The following is a 19695-nucleotide window of genomic DNA, read 5'->3' on the forward strand; positions in this document are numbered from 1 at the left end:
CCCTTTCCCTTTCCCTTTCCTTTCCCTTTCCTTTCCCTTTCCTTTCCTCCCAAAAACACAAGTATTTAAAAGCAGGTATTTTAAGAATGATTAAAACATCCTAAAGAGGTGAACAGAGGCAACCTCACCTGGAGGACAGGTGCTTTGGAGAGGGTTTCAGGGAAGCTTTAGAAGTGTTACCCTGTGCTCAGGTATTTGCAGCTGTGTTATAACAACTGGAGGAGCTGATTTGGGGAGCTGCCTGAAATACCTGGTGTCAGCAGTGTGCTGAGTGTGGTCTGGCTGCTGCTGCTTCACTGGTCTGTGAGGCTTCGCTCAGGTCCTGGTGCTAACAAACTCTTAGCTCTCTTCTTTTGGAAGACTTTGGATTTTACTTCTAAATTTCACATATCTTGCATATTCATATGAACATTTATGTGGGGGCATGCAAATCAGGAGTGTTCTCTACATCAACATCCAGGTATCTAAATGTGTGCAGACACCTGCACACTTCTCAGGGTTCTTAATTTAACCTGAGTCCTGAAAAGCCTTTCCAGCTGCAAAATGCAGCTTTGAGCTAAGCTTTGCTCTGTGCAAAGGCATGGGCCTCTGCCAGCCCCAGAAGGTGCTGCAGAAATGGGGCTCCTATGTTCCTTTTGCTTATTTTTCTTTGCAAGACCACAGCATTAGAGAATAGCTTGTCTCTATGTATTGTGCTGATTTCTTTTGCACTGTAATTGTTCTCTCTCTTCCTTCAGCTGATCAAATCATATCACTGAACTTAGTGCCTTTTTTTCCCCTCTATTTTTTTCCTGTCGGCTCACACACACCCATGGCAAGGAGCAGCCTGACACCATTTGACATCTCCTTGCTTCCTCATTTCAATATTAACTGTTTACCAGAGGAGAAACAGGTTTGGGGTGCGGGTGCTGAGCACTTGCCTGTCTCTGTGTGTGAGCAACAGCTCTTTTGCCCTCTGTCCCTCACAGCCACAGGTCATTTCTCTGAGCTGCCTGGAACAGCCCCATGCTGTTGGCACCAGCCTGACTTCAGGAGGGACAGGTCTGTGGATGTGCTGCACTCTCTGCTTGGGCTGGGGTGCAGTGACAAGGCTCAGAGCTGTGCCTGCTGCTGCTCTCACCCCACAACGGACTTGCTGAAGGATTCCTACCCCTCCACAGAGCAATAATAATGACCCAGCTGCAGTTTAAAGATGCTTTTTGGGTAAGTGAGCATTTACTATGTGTTTCCTATATTCAATGTATCTGCATTTTAAAATCTTTTAAAATACAACTTGGTTCTGTATATAGTTTAAAACTAATTTAGTGCTGTTCTGTGTTCTCAATGTAGTTTAGTAAAAATCCAAATTTGTCTCCAAGCAAAAACATAGTGTTTGGTAGTGTAAGTGTTTGATCCTGGGCAGAAAGATGCAGTGTAAAGAATATATCCAGTCTCCATAAAACCACTGACATTCCCAGGTCCTGTATTAGGGCCAAAAACCTCTTTTGAAAGGGACATGGATTTGTCTGTGTCACAGTGCTAAGAACCTGCTTGCAGTGAGTGTCCTCAGCTCTACAAGTGGCTCCCAGAGCAGGTGAGCTGTTACTAATTATAGGCTGAATTCCCTCCTGTTTGGTGAAGAGCAGAGCCAGCAGCTGTGAGCAAAATGCTCCTGCTCAGCTCCCTCCAGGCTCCCACCCTGCTGCCAGGAGCGTTCCCAGGCATGCAGAGCCCAGGAGATGTGAGGCAGCACAGGTTAGAAAGGACCAGCAGTGCCACTCCACAGCTAAGCCCAAACTCACAGCTGAGTATTTGCTAAAACCAGCAAATACTGAAACGAGGAGATCCGCTCCATACTTGTTATTTGACTTTTGTTTGAAAATCCTTTTGGTCTCCTGTTTTCAAGCTCTTCCCCTGCAGTTACAAGGTAAAAGGACCTTAGTCATTTCTCTATGATAACCTGAGGTTCTCTTGCAATTGGAGAATGAAAGTTCAAAATCAAAATTCTAACATTGCAAAGTTAAGTAAACAGGATGTTATGTGGCTGCCTCTTTTCTGGGCAATCATTTATCCAGCATCGAGGACTGACTTAAAGAAAGACATGAAGCTATATTAATTCTTCCTGCCATTGCCTGGCTGTTCTTTCTGCTTGTGGTCTCTTTCTCTCCACCCACGCTTCAGGGTAAACCCTCTCTTGGTAGAAAACAGAAGGGCAGAGGCAAAAACACATTTCAGTGAACCACCATCCTCCGGGCACTTCCAAGAAGCTCTCCCCACCCCCACTGCAGTACCAGATTTGAACAGTTAAAAAGAATAAAAATACAATGAGGAAATACGAAAGTCGGTGTTGATGTTAGGACTAACTGTGCATGACCACACCTATGTGAGATTCTCCTCGTTTGTGCACCCACTGACTGCACAGTGCAGTGCACAGGGTGGGACACAACTGTGGGCCAGTGCTACCCTGGGAGCTTCAGCCTTGCATTGCTGAACTCCCTTGGAAAACAAGCCACCTGCCTTTTAGAGCTGGTACATTTGGTATAGTTACTTTTCAATGCCTTGGTCTTCAGGGAGAATAAATCAAGCGATGGGAGTAGTTTAGGGTGATTAATGCCAGCTGATGATCTGGCTGGGCTGGTTCTTCATGGCTCTTCTTCTCTAAACTTCTCTCCTGTGCTTAGTCACATTACCATGACTCAAATCCTTGCTTAGCTTTGAAGCTAACAACTTATTTAAAGGAAAGCATCTTTGGATTTCATTTTTTTTTTTGGCTGGAAATGTATTCTTGCCCAGCTTGATTAAGAGGGCAGGAATGTATCTGGGTGCAGGACAGAAGCTTTAGCTACACAGTAAGTCTTTAAAAGTGAAAACTTACAGGATATTGCACAACACAGCACAAGTGTGCAGCATGCCCCCCAGATCACAAGGTCAGCAAATATTTCTGCATTCATAAGGTTCTGTTGTGAGAGGAAAATGTATTCATGTTGTTTGCTTCAGCGAGCAATTATCTCCTGTATTTGGTCTGTACACTGAACAGAAACTGCCTTTCTGATTGACACCCAAAAGGTGTTTGCCCCGTGGTGGGTGCCTTAACACAGAGCCTTGATCTCTGATTGCTGCACCCACTCCCTGTGCTTCACCCTGACAACAGCTGAACAACAGCTCCCTGCTCCACCATCAGGAAACTTTTGGATAAGCAGGGGTTTCCTCAGGACCTACCTCAATGTAAAATATATAAAGAAACAGTAAAAGCAGATCTCCCCCAACTAGCAGAGAAAGAGCACCATTCATCCCTCCCCAAAGTTCTCCAGACTTCATAGAACAAGGTGTGCTGTCTTCCAGGAAAATTGTTCCTCATAACAGGTTTAAGTTTTATCCTCTCTTTCCAAATAAATGTAGCAGTGATAGTACTATACTACTTTGTTGAATTTTATTCCACACTAAGTTCAATTTTATTTTCTTTGAAGCATGGCCTGAGCAAAAACCTGTGTATTTTTTAATTACAGTTTTTATTTCTATATACTCCACATTCTCTGTAATGGTTTAAGGGACAGTTGCTCAAAGTCTGCACTAAAATGTGCTTCTTAGCAGAAGTTCTCTATCCTCTGATAATATTTTTTTGGAAAATGTTAGTGAGATGGAAATTCAGATTGAGTTTGATAGCCAGTGCAAGGCAGTTGCTGGTGGATTAATATTCTGCTGGGCTGCTGTATGAGCCTGACAGATGTTTCCTGTCTTCTCTAGCATCATATAAGAGAGGTGGGGAAATTCCCATGTTAATGGAGAGTGTGTGTCTGGCACCAGCGAGTTCCATGGTAATGGAGTTGTGTTAACAGGCAGGGCAATAGTAATTGTTTCTGTTACAAAAACCACTATCCAAGAATATCCTTCCCCCTCAGTCACTGGGTGTCTTTCTGAGTTTTATTCTCGGTTCTTGCACTCATTGTTGCTTTTCCTTTGCAATTTCTGTCATTGTCTTTTCCTTCTATTTAGTCTGCCTCCAGCCTGCTGCTCAAAACTGCAGCTGCAGCCCCTGAAATGCAGCTATTTCTGGCCAAGAGATAGGAAGGTACTGGCACCACTTCCTGGCTTTGCCATACCCACCTGGAAACAGGGAATGAGGAAAACTTCCAAAGGAGCTGGTTGGTTTTGGGGCAGGCTCCAAAGTGCCCAGAGTTGAGTGGGAGCAAATCTGTTCACTCGTACAGCTTTGAATCAAACTCAAGCAGCCAAGTCAACTCTGAAAATGTCTCATGGGCTCCTAAGGTACTTAGGATTTAAAAATAAGTGCTTGAAGTGTGAAATGCTTGCTCCTTCTCAGCTGTGGGATGAGCTCGGGGCTTGTGAATTCTCACAGCTCACATATAAAAGTATGGAGGAGATGCAGGCTAGCAAATATGAAGCAGGCAGGATTTGCTCCCCTGCCCTGCTGTGAGCTGGTCCTTTCATATCCCTGCCTGTGGACCCATGGTTGTGGTCAGACACTGCAGCAGTGGGAGCCATGGAAGTGCTCCAGGAGCAGGGACTGTTACAAAGATGCTTAATGTCTCTTGCTTTGACTTCAGGCTACACTCAACCTCAGGTTCAGTGTGAAGTTGACTTTGTAGATGAGCCTCTCAACTCCTACTGTAGCTTTTTCACACAATGGTCTGTTATATATGCTGAAAAAGATGTAATTAGCTTCACAAATAATTTAGCTTCTGATGAGACTCTTAACTGTGGAACAAGAGCTCCGTGGTGATAAACGTCACAGTAAAGCTATTTCCTAAACTTATTAGGCAACGTGCTGAAGAAATACAGCATCAATTGTTTTACTCAATATAGGAAGTTTTTTTTATAGCAGGAGCTACCCTGCTTTCCAGTAGAGGTTGAGCTTTGCAGGGCCCATCGTTTTGCAGCAGGTATGTGAGGAGGAAGTGATACTGTGCAGGTTTGTTGGGAGGAACTGGAGCTGGGGAGGCTCCTGCCAGCCCAGCACCCTGAGGCTGAGCTCGGGCAGGCAGGGATGAGGCTGGCAAACCTTCCAGCCTGGCATCCCAGCTTTGCAAGTGGGTCCCACCGAGTTTGATTTCAATGGCATGGCACCAGTTGCATCTGGCTCTATTGACACAAGGCAGGTTGAGATAAATCATCTCCCTTTTACAACAGCACACAGGTGGGCTCTGCTGTCAGCACATCCTGCACTGCCTGAGCTCCAGAGGCATGGCCGTGGTCCTGCACTCCCTGAGCTCCAGAGGCATGGCCATGGTCCTGCACTGCCTGAGCTCCAGAGGCATGGCCATGGTCCTGCACTCCCTGAGCTCCAGAGGCATGGCCATGGCCATGGTCCTGCACTCCCTGAGCTCCAGAGGCATGGCCATGGTCCTGCACTCCCTGAGCTCCAGAGGCATGGCCATGGCCATGGTCCTGCACTGCCTGAGCTCCAGAGGCATGGCCATGGCCATGGTCCTGCACTCCCTGAGCTCCAGAGGCATGGCCATGGTCCTGCACTGCCTGAGCTCCAGAGGCATGGCCATGGCCATGGTCCTGCATTCCCTGAGCTCCAGAGGCATGGCCATGGTCCTGCACTGGCTGAGCTCCAGAGGCATGGCCATGGCCATGGTCCTGCACTGGCTGAGCTCCAGAGGCATGGCCATGGCCGTGGTCCTGCACTCCCTGAGCTCCAGAGGCATGGCCATGGCCATGGTCCTGCACTCCCTGAGCTCCAGAGGCATGGCCATGGCCATGGTCCTGCACTCCCTGAGCTCCAGAGGCATGGCCATGGCCATAGCGCTGGTCACATCCAGGCCAAGTCACCGCTGCAGGACGTGTGGAAATGGGGAATAAAGAGGGAACCAGCTTGGAAAAGTTGGACTGGTTGCCCAGCTGATGTCTGTGTTTGTTGTGATGTTGACTTCATCCCCACAGAACAGGCTGCTCTACTCTTTTTTTATATGTAATTTCTTCTGCCACTTCCCCAGCTGCTCTGGGAAAGATACTTGGCTCCCTGAGGCAATGAGAAGCACCCGTGGAGGGTGGAGGAGGGGGCAATCACAACAGTCATTGAAACCAGAGGAAATCACAAGTAGAAAACCTGAGCAGTCATTGTGGCTATGAAACACTGGTGCTTCACAAGTCACTTCTGAGCAGAGCACAACAGCTGAAATGAAGCTCAATGAACTAACACTAGATGAATGGATTTACAGAGAGTTCATTGTGGGTCAGTGACTGAAATAATTAGACACTTAAATACACTTTATTACAATTTTCTGATGACTGTGTTGCAACTGAGGGGTTTGACTATTAAAATTGGTTGATCAATTACTTAAGTCACTGTGACAACTTTGTTAATATTTTTACACAGCTATATCTGATTTGTTTTGATCCATTCTGCTCTGCAAAGGTTGGTTGGTTTTACTTGGGCTCAGGGAAGGGGAGGATTCTTATTTCTGCCAATTCTAAGTGTGCCATGAGTCTGTATTTTAAATTTGGAATAGGTGAGTCATGGACTCTGCCCACATGTACACGGCTACGTCTAACCAGCACCACTCAAAGAGTGTTTGTCACACCCAGCTTGAAATGGAGCCTCACACAGAGATCAGAGGGTGTTCTCTGGCTTGTTAGAGCAGCCCAGTGAGGTGCATTTTCTGAGGCAGAGTCACAGAATGGCCAAGGCTGAAAGGGGCCTCTGGACATCTCCAGCCAAGCCTCACCCAGCACCGGGCTGGCCCATGCTCAGAGTATCTCCACAGATGGAGACTCCACAGCCTCTCTTGGCAAAGTGATACCATGTCTCACCACCCTCTCAGCAAAAAAAACTTCCTGTGCTTAAACAGGACTTCTTGAATTTCCACAGGTGCTCGTTGCCTCTTGCCCTGTCACTGGGTGCCCCTGCAAAGCCCTGGCTCCATCTCCTCTGCTCCCTCCCACAGGAACTTAAACACACTGAGCACCTTTCTGCAGGCTGAGCAGTGCCAGCCCTCAGCCTCTCCTCCCACCATAGCTTTTCCAGGGTGAATCTCAGAGTGTCCCCATGAATCTCATTTCAGCAGATTTTTTTCCTGGCAGAACTGGGTGATTCACAGTCTGCCCCTCTCCTCCCTCCAGGCTGACACTCCTGCAGTGCAGCAGAGCTGCCTCTCTTTCTTCAGTCACTGGCTGGAGACAATGAACTTGGGCTGCTTCGTAGGCCCAGGGGAACACTTGGAATTTCAATCCAGTAACACTCATTGCATGCTTGTATGGAAGGCAAGTTAGGTTGCTTGGTTATATTTCAGCTCCTTTAGCTCAAGAAGACCTTTTTCAGATTTCATTTTCCTGCCTTGCCACAGCAAGGTAGATTCCAGAGGGTATATGGCACAGAAAACACTAGTTTCATCTCCAGTTTAATCTAGGTTTTGTAATAAAACTTTGCTCAGCAGCCATAGTTCAATAATGTGTACAAAGTTTGCTGTGTCGTTCAGTAAGAGTTTGGGGATTTGAGGCTGGGATGAGGTGAGGGCTGGGGGAAGGGCTCTGCACGGAGATCACTCAGCCTTGCTCTGGGTGTCAAGGTGAAGAAAAAACCCACATTGAAAATACGCATCTGGATCCCAATAGCTTTTCAGTTCCCCAGAGAACTATTCCCTTGCTGTTCACAGAGTTTAGTACTTCTTTAAAGTGGTGGAAAAATGTCACTGAACAAGACTGAGGAATTGAAAAGTTCCATAACTCCTCATGCAACTTTATCTTTGCTTGAAATGAAAGGCAACAGTCTTGGGCATTAAGTGAAAATGTAGCAGCTCAGGCTAGCTTAGAGATACCAGCTCCTGTGGTTCCATTCAGAGCAAATAAATAAATAAACAGAAGCTTTTTCCCTTTAATTTAAGAGCTTTTCAAATCCAGAAGCTATTTCATGCTGCTCTCAATTTGTCCAGGCCTAATGTATCCCTAATATGAAAGAAAAATAAAGAATAAAGGGTGGGGACAAAGACAAAAAGGAAAAGAGGTGGTCAGCAGCTCTGAGGTCTGAGTCTCATCAGTTGATGCAGTAGGTGCTGTAATTACTGAAGGGTTTTTAACAAGTCAGGACTGACAAACAACCCTGGGGCTGCTGCTCCATGGGATGGAAATCCCCAGGAGCACCAGGAGAAGGAAAGGAGGGCCCTGCCATTGAAAGAGCCTGGATGAACATTTGGTTAGGACATGGGTTTCTGACAGAATCTTTTTTTGTGGGAAAACAGTTTTACTGGAAGTAGGGTGCTGTTTTGGAAGGTGAAGCTGGTCTTTGATGAAAAAGTTCCCACCTGGTAAAGGCTTTCTCTGGAGATGGAGAATTAAGGTGCATTTGCTAACCAAAGAGGAGGAGACCAGGCTCCTAAAAGCCTTCTGTGGTTCTGGGAACTCTGCAGGGGGACGGCGCGCTCTGGAACAGGAACTGGAGCTTTCCTTGCCCACAGCCACTGCCTGCAGCCTGGAGTCCAGGCATGCCTTCCCTCATCTCACGAGGTTCACCCCCACATAAAACAGCTGGAGAAGGAGGTTCAAATGAAATTCCCCTTCCCTGTACAGGCAGCAGATGGGGGGTGGTGTGGCAGCTGTGGCAGGGGGTGTTTCAATCAGATACTAATGGAGTGTAAGAATGTTGCATCGTATTGAGTAATCGGATATGTTGAAAATTATTATTTAGGTGGCAAAGATCTCTTGTGAAATTGAACTGGTAAGATGTAGCCATTGAAATAACCTTTACTAAGAAGTGAAGTAAATCTTTAATTCATTCCCCTTCTACTGCAAAACTGGGAATATTTTCTGAAGTTTTACCATTCCACATGTGCCAGGAGACACCAGTACAAAGAGAGCATGGTTCGGCAGTGACTTTTATAAAGTGCCTTTTTCAGGACTGACAAGAAACAATTCTAAGCATTCTAAGACAAGGAAGAGAAAGACACATAGTTTTTAAAATAAATTAATGTGCTAACTATGCAGATCTGGTTCCAGTGGCTCTGTAAGACCTGGTGGACAGTTGTGTCTGCTTGAGCAAGTCAGGGCTGTTTCAGGTTTCACTCATCGTGGTCTGGGACTGAGCCCTCAGTGCTTGTAGGAGAGGAGCCCTCTTACAACAAGAAGGAAACTGGAAGTGGATGGACTAAAGAGGAATAGAAACAAAAGTAATCTCTGACCATTATTTTGTGTAAAACAGAAGTATCCTCTACTTGCAAGATTCTATTTCTCCTCATTTTTCTTCCAGTTTCTCTTGTGTAGCTAATGTTACTCAGTAGGAGACTGAAGGAACATCTGATCTCACCACTGACACATTTATCTGTCATGTTTCAGAAGGACCATGGCAACAGTGCTGTGCCTTCTGAAAGACAGGTGCAGATCCTCACTTCTGGCCTCTCTGTTGGCTCCCAAGGAGAAGCCACTTTAATTTATGGATTTAGCTGTTGTCTGAAGTCATATGGAGAAAATACAAAGGGATGCTGCTGCCTCAAACCTGTGTCATGTAGCCACATCAAGCTCCCATTAAAAACCGGTGAAGGATTCTGCTGTCTCCTGTCCCATTTCTTACTATCATCCCCATCACAGAGGTGTTCCAGAAGTCTGTTCTATATGGATTTCCTGAATGGATTCCTAGTTTTTCGTCACGCTTTTTGTTGTGATGCATATCTGTCTGCTGGCTCCTTTCTCCTTCTGCTAGCACAGGAGCACTGGGGCTCTGAACTACACTCAGAATAATGTTTCATCAAATTATTAAGGAGACAACCAAAACCAGAGATAATAAGCACAAGCAGAGTCCTTTTAGTAGACTGGAATTGAGACTTTGTTCCCTGTGTGCCATGAGCCTGCCAGCCAGCAAACCACCTGCAAAAGTGAGGCAGGCTTTTGTGTAGCCATCACTTTGGATCTGTGCAAATCAGGGGGTGATTAAAACATGAAGAGAGCCAAACAATATGCTGTGACTGTAAGAATGCCTAATACATAACACATGAGCAGTCCAGGATGCCAGTGAGGAGGGTGAGGGCTCAGGAAGCTGAGGAGCAAATTCCTCTGTCAGCAGAACTCTAAATCAACCATTTCCTTCTCAGAGAAACCCACAGGGTCAAGAGCAAAAGATCGCTGGGGAGCTACCATTCTGCTCAGTGTTGTTTGCACTGTTGTTTGCTGCTGTATAGTTTGTGAATCTCAATTTCAGTTTTATCTCTGACTATCCTAGCTGCTGCAGGTTTGAAGTGTGGTGAGAATCTCGCTATAGGGGCAGTGGGAGAGGCAGTCTAGCAGCCCAGCAATTGGAATGCTGCAGAGGCTTTGTTTTTTCCCTTCTGATTTTTGAAGGTCCCATTCAAGGTTCACCTCTATGCTATTGCCTGACAATAAATACTATTTGCTCCCCATGAAAGGTACTGCATGTCAGATTTAGGTAACAGGCTGCAGCAAAACTGCAAACTAAGCCTCCTGTGGAAAATGCCCAAGTCAACTCGTGGAATTATCACCAAAATGTCCCTACCTACATCCTGAGCTAACATTTATGTTTCTGATACACAAAAGAGTGAATTTACAAGAAGTGACAGAAATCTTGCACAGCCAGCTTCAACCCACCCACTCTTCCTTGCTTTTTCTGCTTATGTGGGAAAAAAAAATCAATACTTTTTTAAAAAAATAGATTTTTTAAGCTCGTATAAATTCTGTAGTCAGTCTTGTAAAGCACAAGCAACCATGACATTCCCATCCATTCCAACGGATTTCAGCCAGTAGGAAAAAGGAGCTCTTACACAGCATGAGCAAATGATTTTAAACCCACTAAGCAGTGGATGATGACATGAACATGTGTGAAAAAGCTCTCATACCACACTCAGCACTGGTCAGAGGAGAACATTTGGGTCAGAGGTTTGCGATGTGACACCTCTCTGTTCTGGGCATGGTGACCTTCCCCTGTGTGTGTGCTCAGCTCAGAATGGAGTTGCTGAGCTGCCTTTTCAGCTGCCGGCACATTCCCAGGGCCAGGCAGCAGAGGGCCGGGCTGCAAAGCGGGGGTTGGTTTTGAAAAAGGGCTCTTTCATGTGCTCCTGCGGTGGAGCAGAGCTGGGACAGCGGCTGTGGAACAGGAAGCAGCAGCAAAGCAGCTCTTATCACAGCAGGGCCACGCCAGGCACCCCTGAGATAAGAGCTGGACAGGGGATTTCAGCACACACACAGCAGGGTGCTCACTGCTGTCCTGTTTATTCCAGGAGAGTGGGAGTGGTGCAGAAAGACAGCAGTAAACTTCCCAAAACACTTTGTATCAGGAATATATTTCTAGAAACACAAAATATCTAGGAAATTTTAAAGTGTACCAGGGGAAAAACCATGAAACATAAAGCAAATGATTGAATTACAGTGAAAGGCCATGCCATGACAGGAAATATCCAGTCCAGTGTTGTTGATTCTAAGTCGTGTTTGGCTGTTGGGTCTGTTTGCTGCTCCTCTACATGTATAAAGCCCTTGGCAGCGCACTTGACAAGGAGACTGACAGATCAAGGGAACAGGATTTGAAACACTCAGGGCCAGTACCCAGTGGTATGATGCAAGAATACAATTCATTGATTTAACTCAGTCAGAACAATTTACTTTCAGTCCAGGACTGAGATATCATGTGTGATACCACTGTGGATAGAAAGGTCCACAAAAGGTTCTTTCTGGCAGTCAAAAAAGATATTGTTAAAATGATCCTTGTTCAAAACTTCACTGTGCACTGTTCCCTCTAAAGTTCCTCCTCACACCAGTAGTTATTTCCTTTTTAACTCTGGAAAAGTGGATCTTAAGCTTTTGTTTCACTAAAACTGTTAAAAAGTTTACCTAAACTAAACAAGATATGAATGCAAAACCAGTTTGATTTAGAGAAAAGTTCCAAAGATACCCATAACAGATTCAGTGTCAATTATTTTTCTCTTTGAAAATCTGCATTAATAGTTTATTTGGATCAGGTAGCAGCATTTAGCATTTTCAGTCCAGAACCATGTGAGAACACTTCTGATGCAAGCTTTGGAAAAATATCATTAGGAACCAAGACGAGGAATGAACTTTAATGACTAAATTCGTTCAAACTTTAGTGAAAGTGGGGGATGGGGGGGTTTAAAAAGATTTTTTTTTTTTAATATTAGCAGATAATACATTTCAAATAATTCCTAAATGAGGGCAGATTAGGCTGAAGGAACCCCTGAGAGCTCTGCTATGGCTGTCATTGGTCGTGCCAGGCCTGCTGGCAGCCAGGCCCCCTGAGAAGCTGGGGTGGTACACACAGAGCAGGTACTGTGTGTGGATTCTGATGCTGTGTTTATCACCACAACAGCTCAGCACTGTCCTGCTGGGTACTGAGCAATGCACCCAGTGTCTGCTGTGGAGATTTTCCTTTTCCAGCCCTTCCTGCCCATCAGGGTGGTGCCACTGCCCAGCTGTACCCTGGGGTTGCTGTCCCTGTTACCTCCGGTTCCTTACAGAAAGCAGGTGACAGGTGCTGCAGATGCTGGGATGAGGCCTTTCCTGCTGAAAGGCAGAGCTGCAGCTCCCAGAGCCCTGCAGCAAGCCCAGCTGGAGCTCTGGCACTCCCCAGACAGGACACGCAGCCTCAGCAGCAGAGGCTGCCCTGGGGGAGATGCTAAGCTGCTGCCAAGCCGGCTAATCCTGCAGGAGCAGGGAGAGGTCTGAGTTGTGGTATGTAAAGTACCTCTAAACAAAGTCCTAGATGGGCAGGCCAGGTGCCAGCATGGTTAGCAGTGCTCCAAGGAAAGCAGCAGCAGCAGAACCCAGAGTTGCCTCGGCACAGCCACAATGACCTGATGAGCTCATGCCACTGTGACCATCCCCAGCTGGACATGCAGGGTGTGCCATGAGGGCTTTGTACATGAGTTTGGATGATCTTGCTTCAGTCCAGTCCATTGGAAAAGCTATTTACTGAAAGATGCTTCAGTAATGAGCACAGCATTCTAGTCTTTCCTCCTTGATATTATTGCAATGGTAGCCTTTTCACTTCAAAATGTAGACTCTAGTACTTCAGAAAGCCTTGCAGCTCCCTCTGAGTACCCAGCAGCACAAGGCTCAGAGGAATATGTTCTGGAATAAGGCTGATCCTTAGTGAGTTAAAGACACAAGGTTACTCAGCTTGGTGCCACCAGAAGGTAAGAAGAAATTATGTCACCCCCCAGCAATCCTGGCACTTTCTGCCCTCTGGGCAGGGAACTGACACTCCCAGCCTTCCATTGCAGCCTTCATTACCAAAGCAAAATCCTCGGAGCCTCTCCCTGATGGCTGCAGGAACCAGCTCAGAGCCAGCCTTGAATAATCTCTCCCACAATTAACTCTCAGTATTTGCTTGGGTGGTTACCCATGGAGAAACATGTACCAGGAGGGACAAGTCCCAAGGCACAGATCTAACAGGAAAGTGCTGATGGGAGGGAGCAGCATTGTTAATCCTCAGAGGGAAAAAGAAATGGAAAGAAGAATGAGTATCCCAGCGTGCTCACTGTGGTCATCTCTGCTTGCAGGCTTCCATGCCTCCTTTCAAGTGTTCTAGGAAAAGCTGTTCTGCTTAATCTAGAGCACAGAAGTTTAAGTTTCACTCCTATAATCCCCTCCACGTTTCTTTCGTCTCTGAAGGAACAGTGCTGCGCATTGCACTGCAGGGAAGCAACTTTTGTCACGGGGCAGAGGGGAGGAAAGGCTGCCCCTCCTTTACCTGGGATTTTCAAGAAGAAAACAAGAAGAAAATCCCCAGGCAGAGAGCAGAGCACACATGCAGAGTTAGGGGGTGAATTTCAGGACAACACAACTCTCTGCTCACAACACTGTCAAGCACTTTCTTGTTGGTAATTATAGGCCTGTTGGACTGCAAGGAATAACTAATCTTTTTTAGTAACAAGGATTAAATCCTCTTTCACAGCCACACACGCTTTGACTAAGCAGAATCCCTTTATTGGCAATGAGAGAAATTACTGGTGGTGAGTCAAATCGCCCTCTTCTAAGCAACTAGATTTTAGTATAAGCAAATGATGTTTTACACATTTAATGCCTACATTTATTATCTAATTAAAGCATTTTCTAATTTCTAAAAAGTATAAAATAGTTCTTTGACTATTCATTAGTTCTTAGAATCATTACAAAATCCTTTCTGAGAAGTACCAAGCACTGTCTGACTAGTGCAGCTTAACAGCTTTTGCAAAACCACTCAATGCGGGTGCTAATTATAACACAAAATGGTAAATGGAAAATAGAATAGAGGCGAGACAGCTTAGCAAGGCTAGACAGTTGTTTAATGAGATCCAATCTTGCTGTCTGATTGTCTTGACAAAGAAAATGTGGGGTCACTTATGGTGCTACACAGGAAATCCTTAAGACACTAGATAAAAACAAAATGGGGCTGAACAGACAAAGCAGGGGAAGAACTCTAAAATGAGCAAAGACACTGATCTGGGGGAGGTGCTGGGTGCTGCCATAAGACATGAAGAATGGGCTGGAAATAGCTGTTCTTGAAACAAACAGGTAGAATGAAATATTGTACAGGAGGTATCTGATAACCTTCAAGTGTGGGGTAAGAGAAAACAGATAAAAATCAAAGTTTCAAAGTACAAAATGGGAGTAAGAGATCAGTAGTGAAAAAATCCAACATACTCTGAGACCTTGTTGAATAAAATAGCAGGAGAGGAGAGAATTGCAGGTATATCTGTAGATCATAGCTCATTTAAGTGTCACTGCTATGATTTGATAGTGAAAGAAGGCAAATACAATTCTCTGATGGACCAAAAGTGTTTCTTAGAGAGCTGACATTAATGCCATGGTACAAAGCATCACTTAGTCTTTACTGGAGTGGTAAAGCATCATCCTCGTCCAACAGGGATTTATTCAGCCTTGAACAGGTGCTATAACAACACGTGGGAATCAATGGGATGAAAAAGCAGAATGTCAGGAAAGGGCAAAGGAGGTGTGTTGGGAGGCAAGGAGAGATTGAGAGAGGGTGCAGTTGTACAACATGTGAAAGAAGAAATAGAGCTGTGGAAATGAAAGGGAAACATTTGTGCAAGTAAGCTGGGGCCTGAGTGATTCGTGGCTCCCTTGTGGTTGGAAATTAAGAAAGAGTGCAGCAGGATGAGTGACCAGAGCAGCTCACACTTGTCTCACCCTGGCTGTGGCGTCTGCTCTTCCTCTGCAGCCTGGGCAGGTTGCACGAGCTGTTCAGAGCACAGCCAGAGCTGCTGCCTGCGAGCCCTGGTCTGGATTTCTGGTTTGGTGTTTCTGAAACAGGGCCTCCACATTCCTTGGGAACACAGAAGAGGACAAGAAAGCAAATTTTGAGATGAATGCCCCCCAAAATTAAATTAGATTAAATGAGTGTCTGTGCTAGGAGTCCTTAGGAGCCAAATCTCTCTACAAGGCCAGCCAGAGGAACAATCCCCAGAGGAACCTGGCAGGCAGTGATGCTTCCAGGGGCCTGATGAAACTGCCCAGCGGACTCAGCCCATCAGGCTGCTCCCCAACACACTGCTGTGTTTGTGTGCATGTTTTTGGGTTGATAAAAAGTTGGGGTTGCATTCTCTGCTTAGGGAACTTAATGAGCATTCTCTCGGACACAAAGAATTTGTCATCCTTTCAGTGTAACAACTGTGCCAGTTTAAAAGAGGTGAGGAAAGACACCAGTTGAGTTTTAGCATTCACTGAACAAAGGGAGATATTGAACAGAAAGGCAGACTAACTTCACAGTGAGCTTATCACTCTGCCTTTGTTGCCTGTGGCAGTGGCTGACTGCTGTGGTGATACCAACCCACAGGATATTTTCACTTACCTCATGGGCAGCATTTCTGGGACAAGAAGGCTATGTACATAGCTATGGGATATAGCTGATTGCATCTGAAATTATACAATTAAAATGCTGAGGGTGTGAGTTGGTTGTGGAGCATCTGACCAGAGTTTCTGCCAGGCAGAGGGAGCCATTTATAGTAATTTCTTTACAGCAGTGATGCCTTCTGTCATTGGAATGTTCTCAAAAAAGAAAAAAAAAAAAAAAAAAGACAGAAGGGGGAAGTGCTAAGTCCATTGCCAGGGTATTATGAAGAACCTTTCTTACTTTTCTCTTTGAATGGCAAAACTTGCTGCTTCTCATTTATTTCACAGCAGGATCCCTCCCTCTGGTGTGTTTGTAAATTGTCCTTGGAAACATTAGGAAAACTAATGGCTTGGGCTTGAGATTCTGTTTCTTCAGGGGTGACAGCTTTAACAATGGACTGTAGCACTGGAAATGTTACTACGGCCTGTAGGTTTACAGGGATTGTCTGCAGAAATTGATCCTAGCTCTTGAAGAACCAAAAGAACCTGTTCCTAGATCTGCAAATCTCCACAGAAGCCCCAAGGCCTGAGTGAGCAGCACCAAGGCTGCCATCAACCACCACCATTCATCCCCAGAGCTCCCCTGCTCCTCTTGTCCCAGCAACAAGGAAGCAAAGGCCTCAAGTGCCCAGCAGCTGCTTGCCAGAGGATCTTTTCTAAGTACCAAAACTTAAACAGCTGTCTTCTTCACAGTGGTGGTGGAAAGCAATAAAGTAACCCATTTATTAAAGGGTAGCTGCTTAGGGGACAGTGGGTGGATGTATAAACTGCATTCAGTTCCTATGTAAGGGCTTGTATTGTAGATAAACTGCTTGAGGGAAGGAACACACTCCTTCTGTTTATGGTTTCACAGCCCATGATTTTACCATAATGCTGTAACATAAAGATCAGAAACATTCACCACTACATTTTCAATAGCATTATCACAATGTACTGGTTAACTCAGGCTCCCTGTGGAAAAATGGCTTGTCCTGATCCTGTTGTGAGGCAGTGGGAGGAGCAGGAGTAGAACACAGAAATCCTGCCTCCCTGTGCTATGAGCCCTCCCATTAATACACCACTGACCAGGTGGCACAGTCACTGCCCCACAGGCTGATATTTGTACTGAGCTGACTCTGACCTTTCTTTTTAGAAATGTGGTAAAAGGAATTAAGAAATAAGAATTAGAATTAAGGTCAGAGGAACTGATGTGCTTAACAGCTATTACTTTTTCTTTCTGTCTTCAGTGCAAGGAGTTCACCTTCCACACTGGCTACGAGGTGCTTGTACAGAGGCTACTGGAGGGGAAGAAGATGTGCAAAGATGTGGAGGATTTGCTCAAGCAGAGGTATGAAAATCAGAGTGTAAAAATGTGAACAGCCTCCTTTTTTTGTCTCATTTGGCATCTGGAAGGGAATAGCAGGCTGTTTCTCAGTTTGGTAGTGTTATGAGCTTACATAGAAAAGCCTGAGTAATTTGAATCCCAGCCTTGTGATGTGAAGGTAGATAAATAGAAATCTCAAAGACTTGAGAAGGGAAGAGAAGGTTGAAAGAGTCAGAAACCCAGAGCTCCACTAAGACCCCTCATTATGGGTCCATAAATACACAGTAGCACCTACATCCACAAGTAGCATTTCCCCTTTTGCAGGGCAAAAATGACTTGCACATTTTTGTTTCTCTTTGAACATGCTGTTGCCACAGGCACTGTTTCAGTTTCCTGCCAGTACCAAAAATGAGACATTTTTCAAATACAAAGCCACGTAAAATGCTACCTAAAGCCTTACCCTGACAGCCAAATGAGTCCTTGTTGTTCACCAACCTTAGCAGGCTTTGAGTAACGATGTTGTAGTCTATGTTCTTGATTATATAATACTAATAGATATAGATATAGATATAGATATAGATATAGATATAAATATAGATACAGATATAGATATAGATATATAGATATAGATATAGATAGATATAGATATAGATATAGATATAGATATAATTATTGTTCTTGGTGCTTCTCAACAGCAACTATGGACAGCTGACAATTTTATGGGTGAGAAAATATGTATCACACTGCTGCTCTGGCTCCTTTGCCATTCATTTTTGTAGTTGTCACTTAGAAAAACAGCTCTGAAATCTGGTTCTATTTTTAAGTGGCTTCAGCAGTTTCAGCATGAAGCATGAAGCACACACTTACTCAGGTGTGACATGTAGGAAAGACCACATAAATATGGATTATATATCCAGCAGGCAATCTCAGGGCAGCTCACCTCAGCACTGTCACCTTATGAAGATTGCTCTGCCTTCCTGCTTTTTCTTCACATGCTGTGCCCATCTAGTTTTTTGGGTTTAGGGTGGTTTTCTGAAGGCTGATTTTAAAGCCCTGGGACTTTCAAGGGGGTGTGAGCTGTCAGACTCAAAGGTGGCCATTGCACAGCATGTGAAGTCTCCTGTCAAAACCTGAAGCTATTTAAGTTGCTTTTCTCAACCACCAGTGGAAGCCTGTTGTATTGGCACACATCACACAGTCCTGAAGTCACATGTGTCCGATGGCAGCTTAGCTGTGAGTGTTTCAAATAGCTCCTTTGTGCCTCATACCTTACAGAGATCAGAACTGCACTGCAGGCCTCAGGTGGTGCAATTCTGCATCGGATGCTACCCACGCCTGTGCTCCTTCCAAAATATTGCAGAGGCTTCTGAAAGTTGCAGGATGAGGGTTTTTTCCTGGTTTATGGTGGAGGCACAAAGTTCTTTCCATAAAGAAGAAAAAATACATGCACAGTCATTTTGCAAATATTTCCATGAGGTTTTTTACACCCCCAAGACATTGCAGAGATCGTGTGTACGTGTGTGTGCCTGTGTGTGTACGTGCCTGTTGGGGGGAGGAAAAGGAGATGAGAAGTGGGCACTGAGTCAAAGATGTGATTTCCAGTTTATTGCTGGCAGATGTTTGTTTCAGCTCGTCCTCATGTCACTCATAAGAATGACCCAGCAGAAGATCAAAGGATGGGATGAATCTCTCTTTCTAGAGGCTGCCCATACCATGTGGTTCATGCAGTCCTGAAACCAGCTGCCCTGGCCCTGGCCACACTAACACTTGATCAGTTTTCCAGCCACAAATCCCTCTGACTGGCCCAGAGAAGGGCCTAAGAGGTCTGGGAGTGAGAAAGCAATTGTATTCCAAAACAAACCCCAGGGTTAAAACACAAAGTATGTTCTATCTCTGAATGGCTGCAGGGAAACCTAGAAGCTGTGTGCAGGAGTACAGGAAAGTGGGAAAAGCAGCACGCAGATGTGAAGAGATGGTGTCAGCCTCCTGTCAAATCCATCTGACACGGGGCTAGCCCAGTCCCATCCATGCTGAGGTTTCAGGAGCTGGGACTGGCTTAAAAGCTGGGTGTGCTTTTTCCCCATGAGACACTTGTGTACTGAGCAAGCAAAGTGGGGGTAATTACTGAAGTAATTCTCATTGCTGCACAGGCACTAGCACTAAGCAAAGCCTCTGACACAGAAGTGTTTCTTGATACTGAAATCAGAAGAAAATTAATCTATTCTTCTTCTGCAGCATTATGTGCCTGGAGTGTATTTCCATTTTGACGAAATTTCATCCATCTAACATGAAAAAGAAGTGGTGCCTCTGCATGGCCTATCACCATATTTTGCACCCTGTTCCTCTAACAGGAGTGCCAGGTTTAGTAGGTAACCCCACTAAACCACAGCAGTTCTGAGTGCAGGAGGGCAGCTCATGCAGTGTTCCACACGTGGGAGCCATGGACAGAGGCCAGGAACACTCTCTGCTCTGCTGCAGGGCCAGCACTGCTGCTCCAGCAGCCCGACTGATCTCCTTGGGCTGGGGAGAGTCCCAGGAGATGGTGGATTTGCACCTGCTACAAGGCAAGGTGCTCCCAGAGCCCAGGGGCAGCAGGAGGAGCAGTG

General features: G+C 45.5%; 1 protein-coding gene across 1 annotated transcript in view; it reads left to right on the forward strand.

The window, feature by feature from the left end:
* PSTPIP1 (proline-serine-threonine phosphatase interacting protein 1) overlaps positions 1-19695 on the forward strand; it is a 54716-nt gene that overhangs the window by 4124 nt on the left and 30897 nt on the right. The window contains exons 2-3 of the mRNA XM_053988349.1: positions 969-1203; positions 17013-17113. Of these exons, the coding sequence (XP_053844324.1) occupies positions 1171-1203; positions 17013-17113 (134 nt within the window). The 5' untranslated portion in view covers positions 969-1170. The remainder of the gene's footprint in view (positions 1-968; positions 1204-17012; positions 17114-19695) is intronic.

This window comes from Vidua macroura, chromosome 12 (genome assembly GCF_024509145.1).
Source record: "Vidua macroura isolate BioBank_ID:100142 chromosome 12, ASM2450914v1, whole genome shotgun sequence".
Lineage (NCBI taxonomy): Eukaryota > Metazoa > Chordata > Aves > Passeriformes > Viduidae > Vidua > Vidua macroura.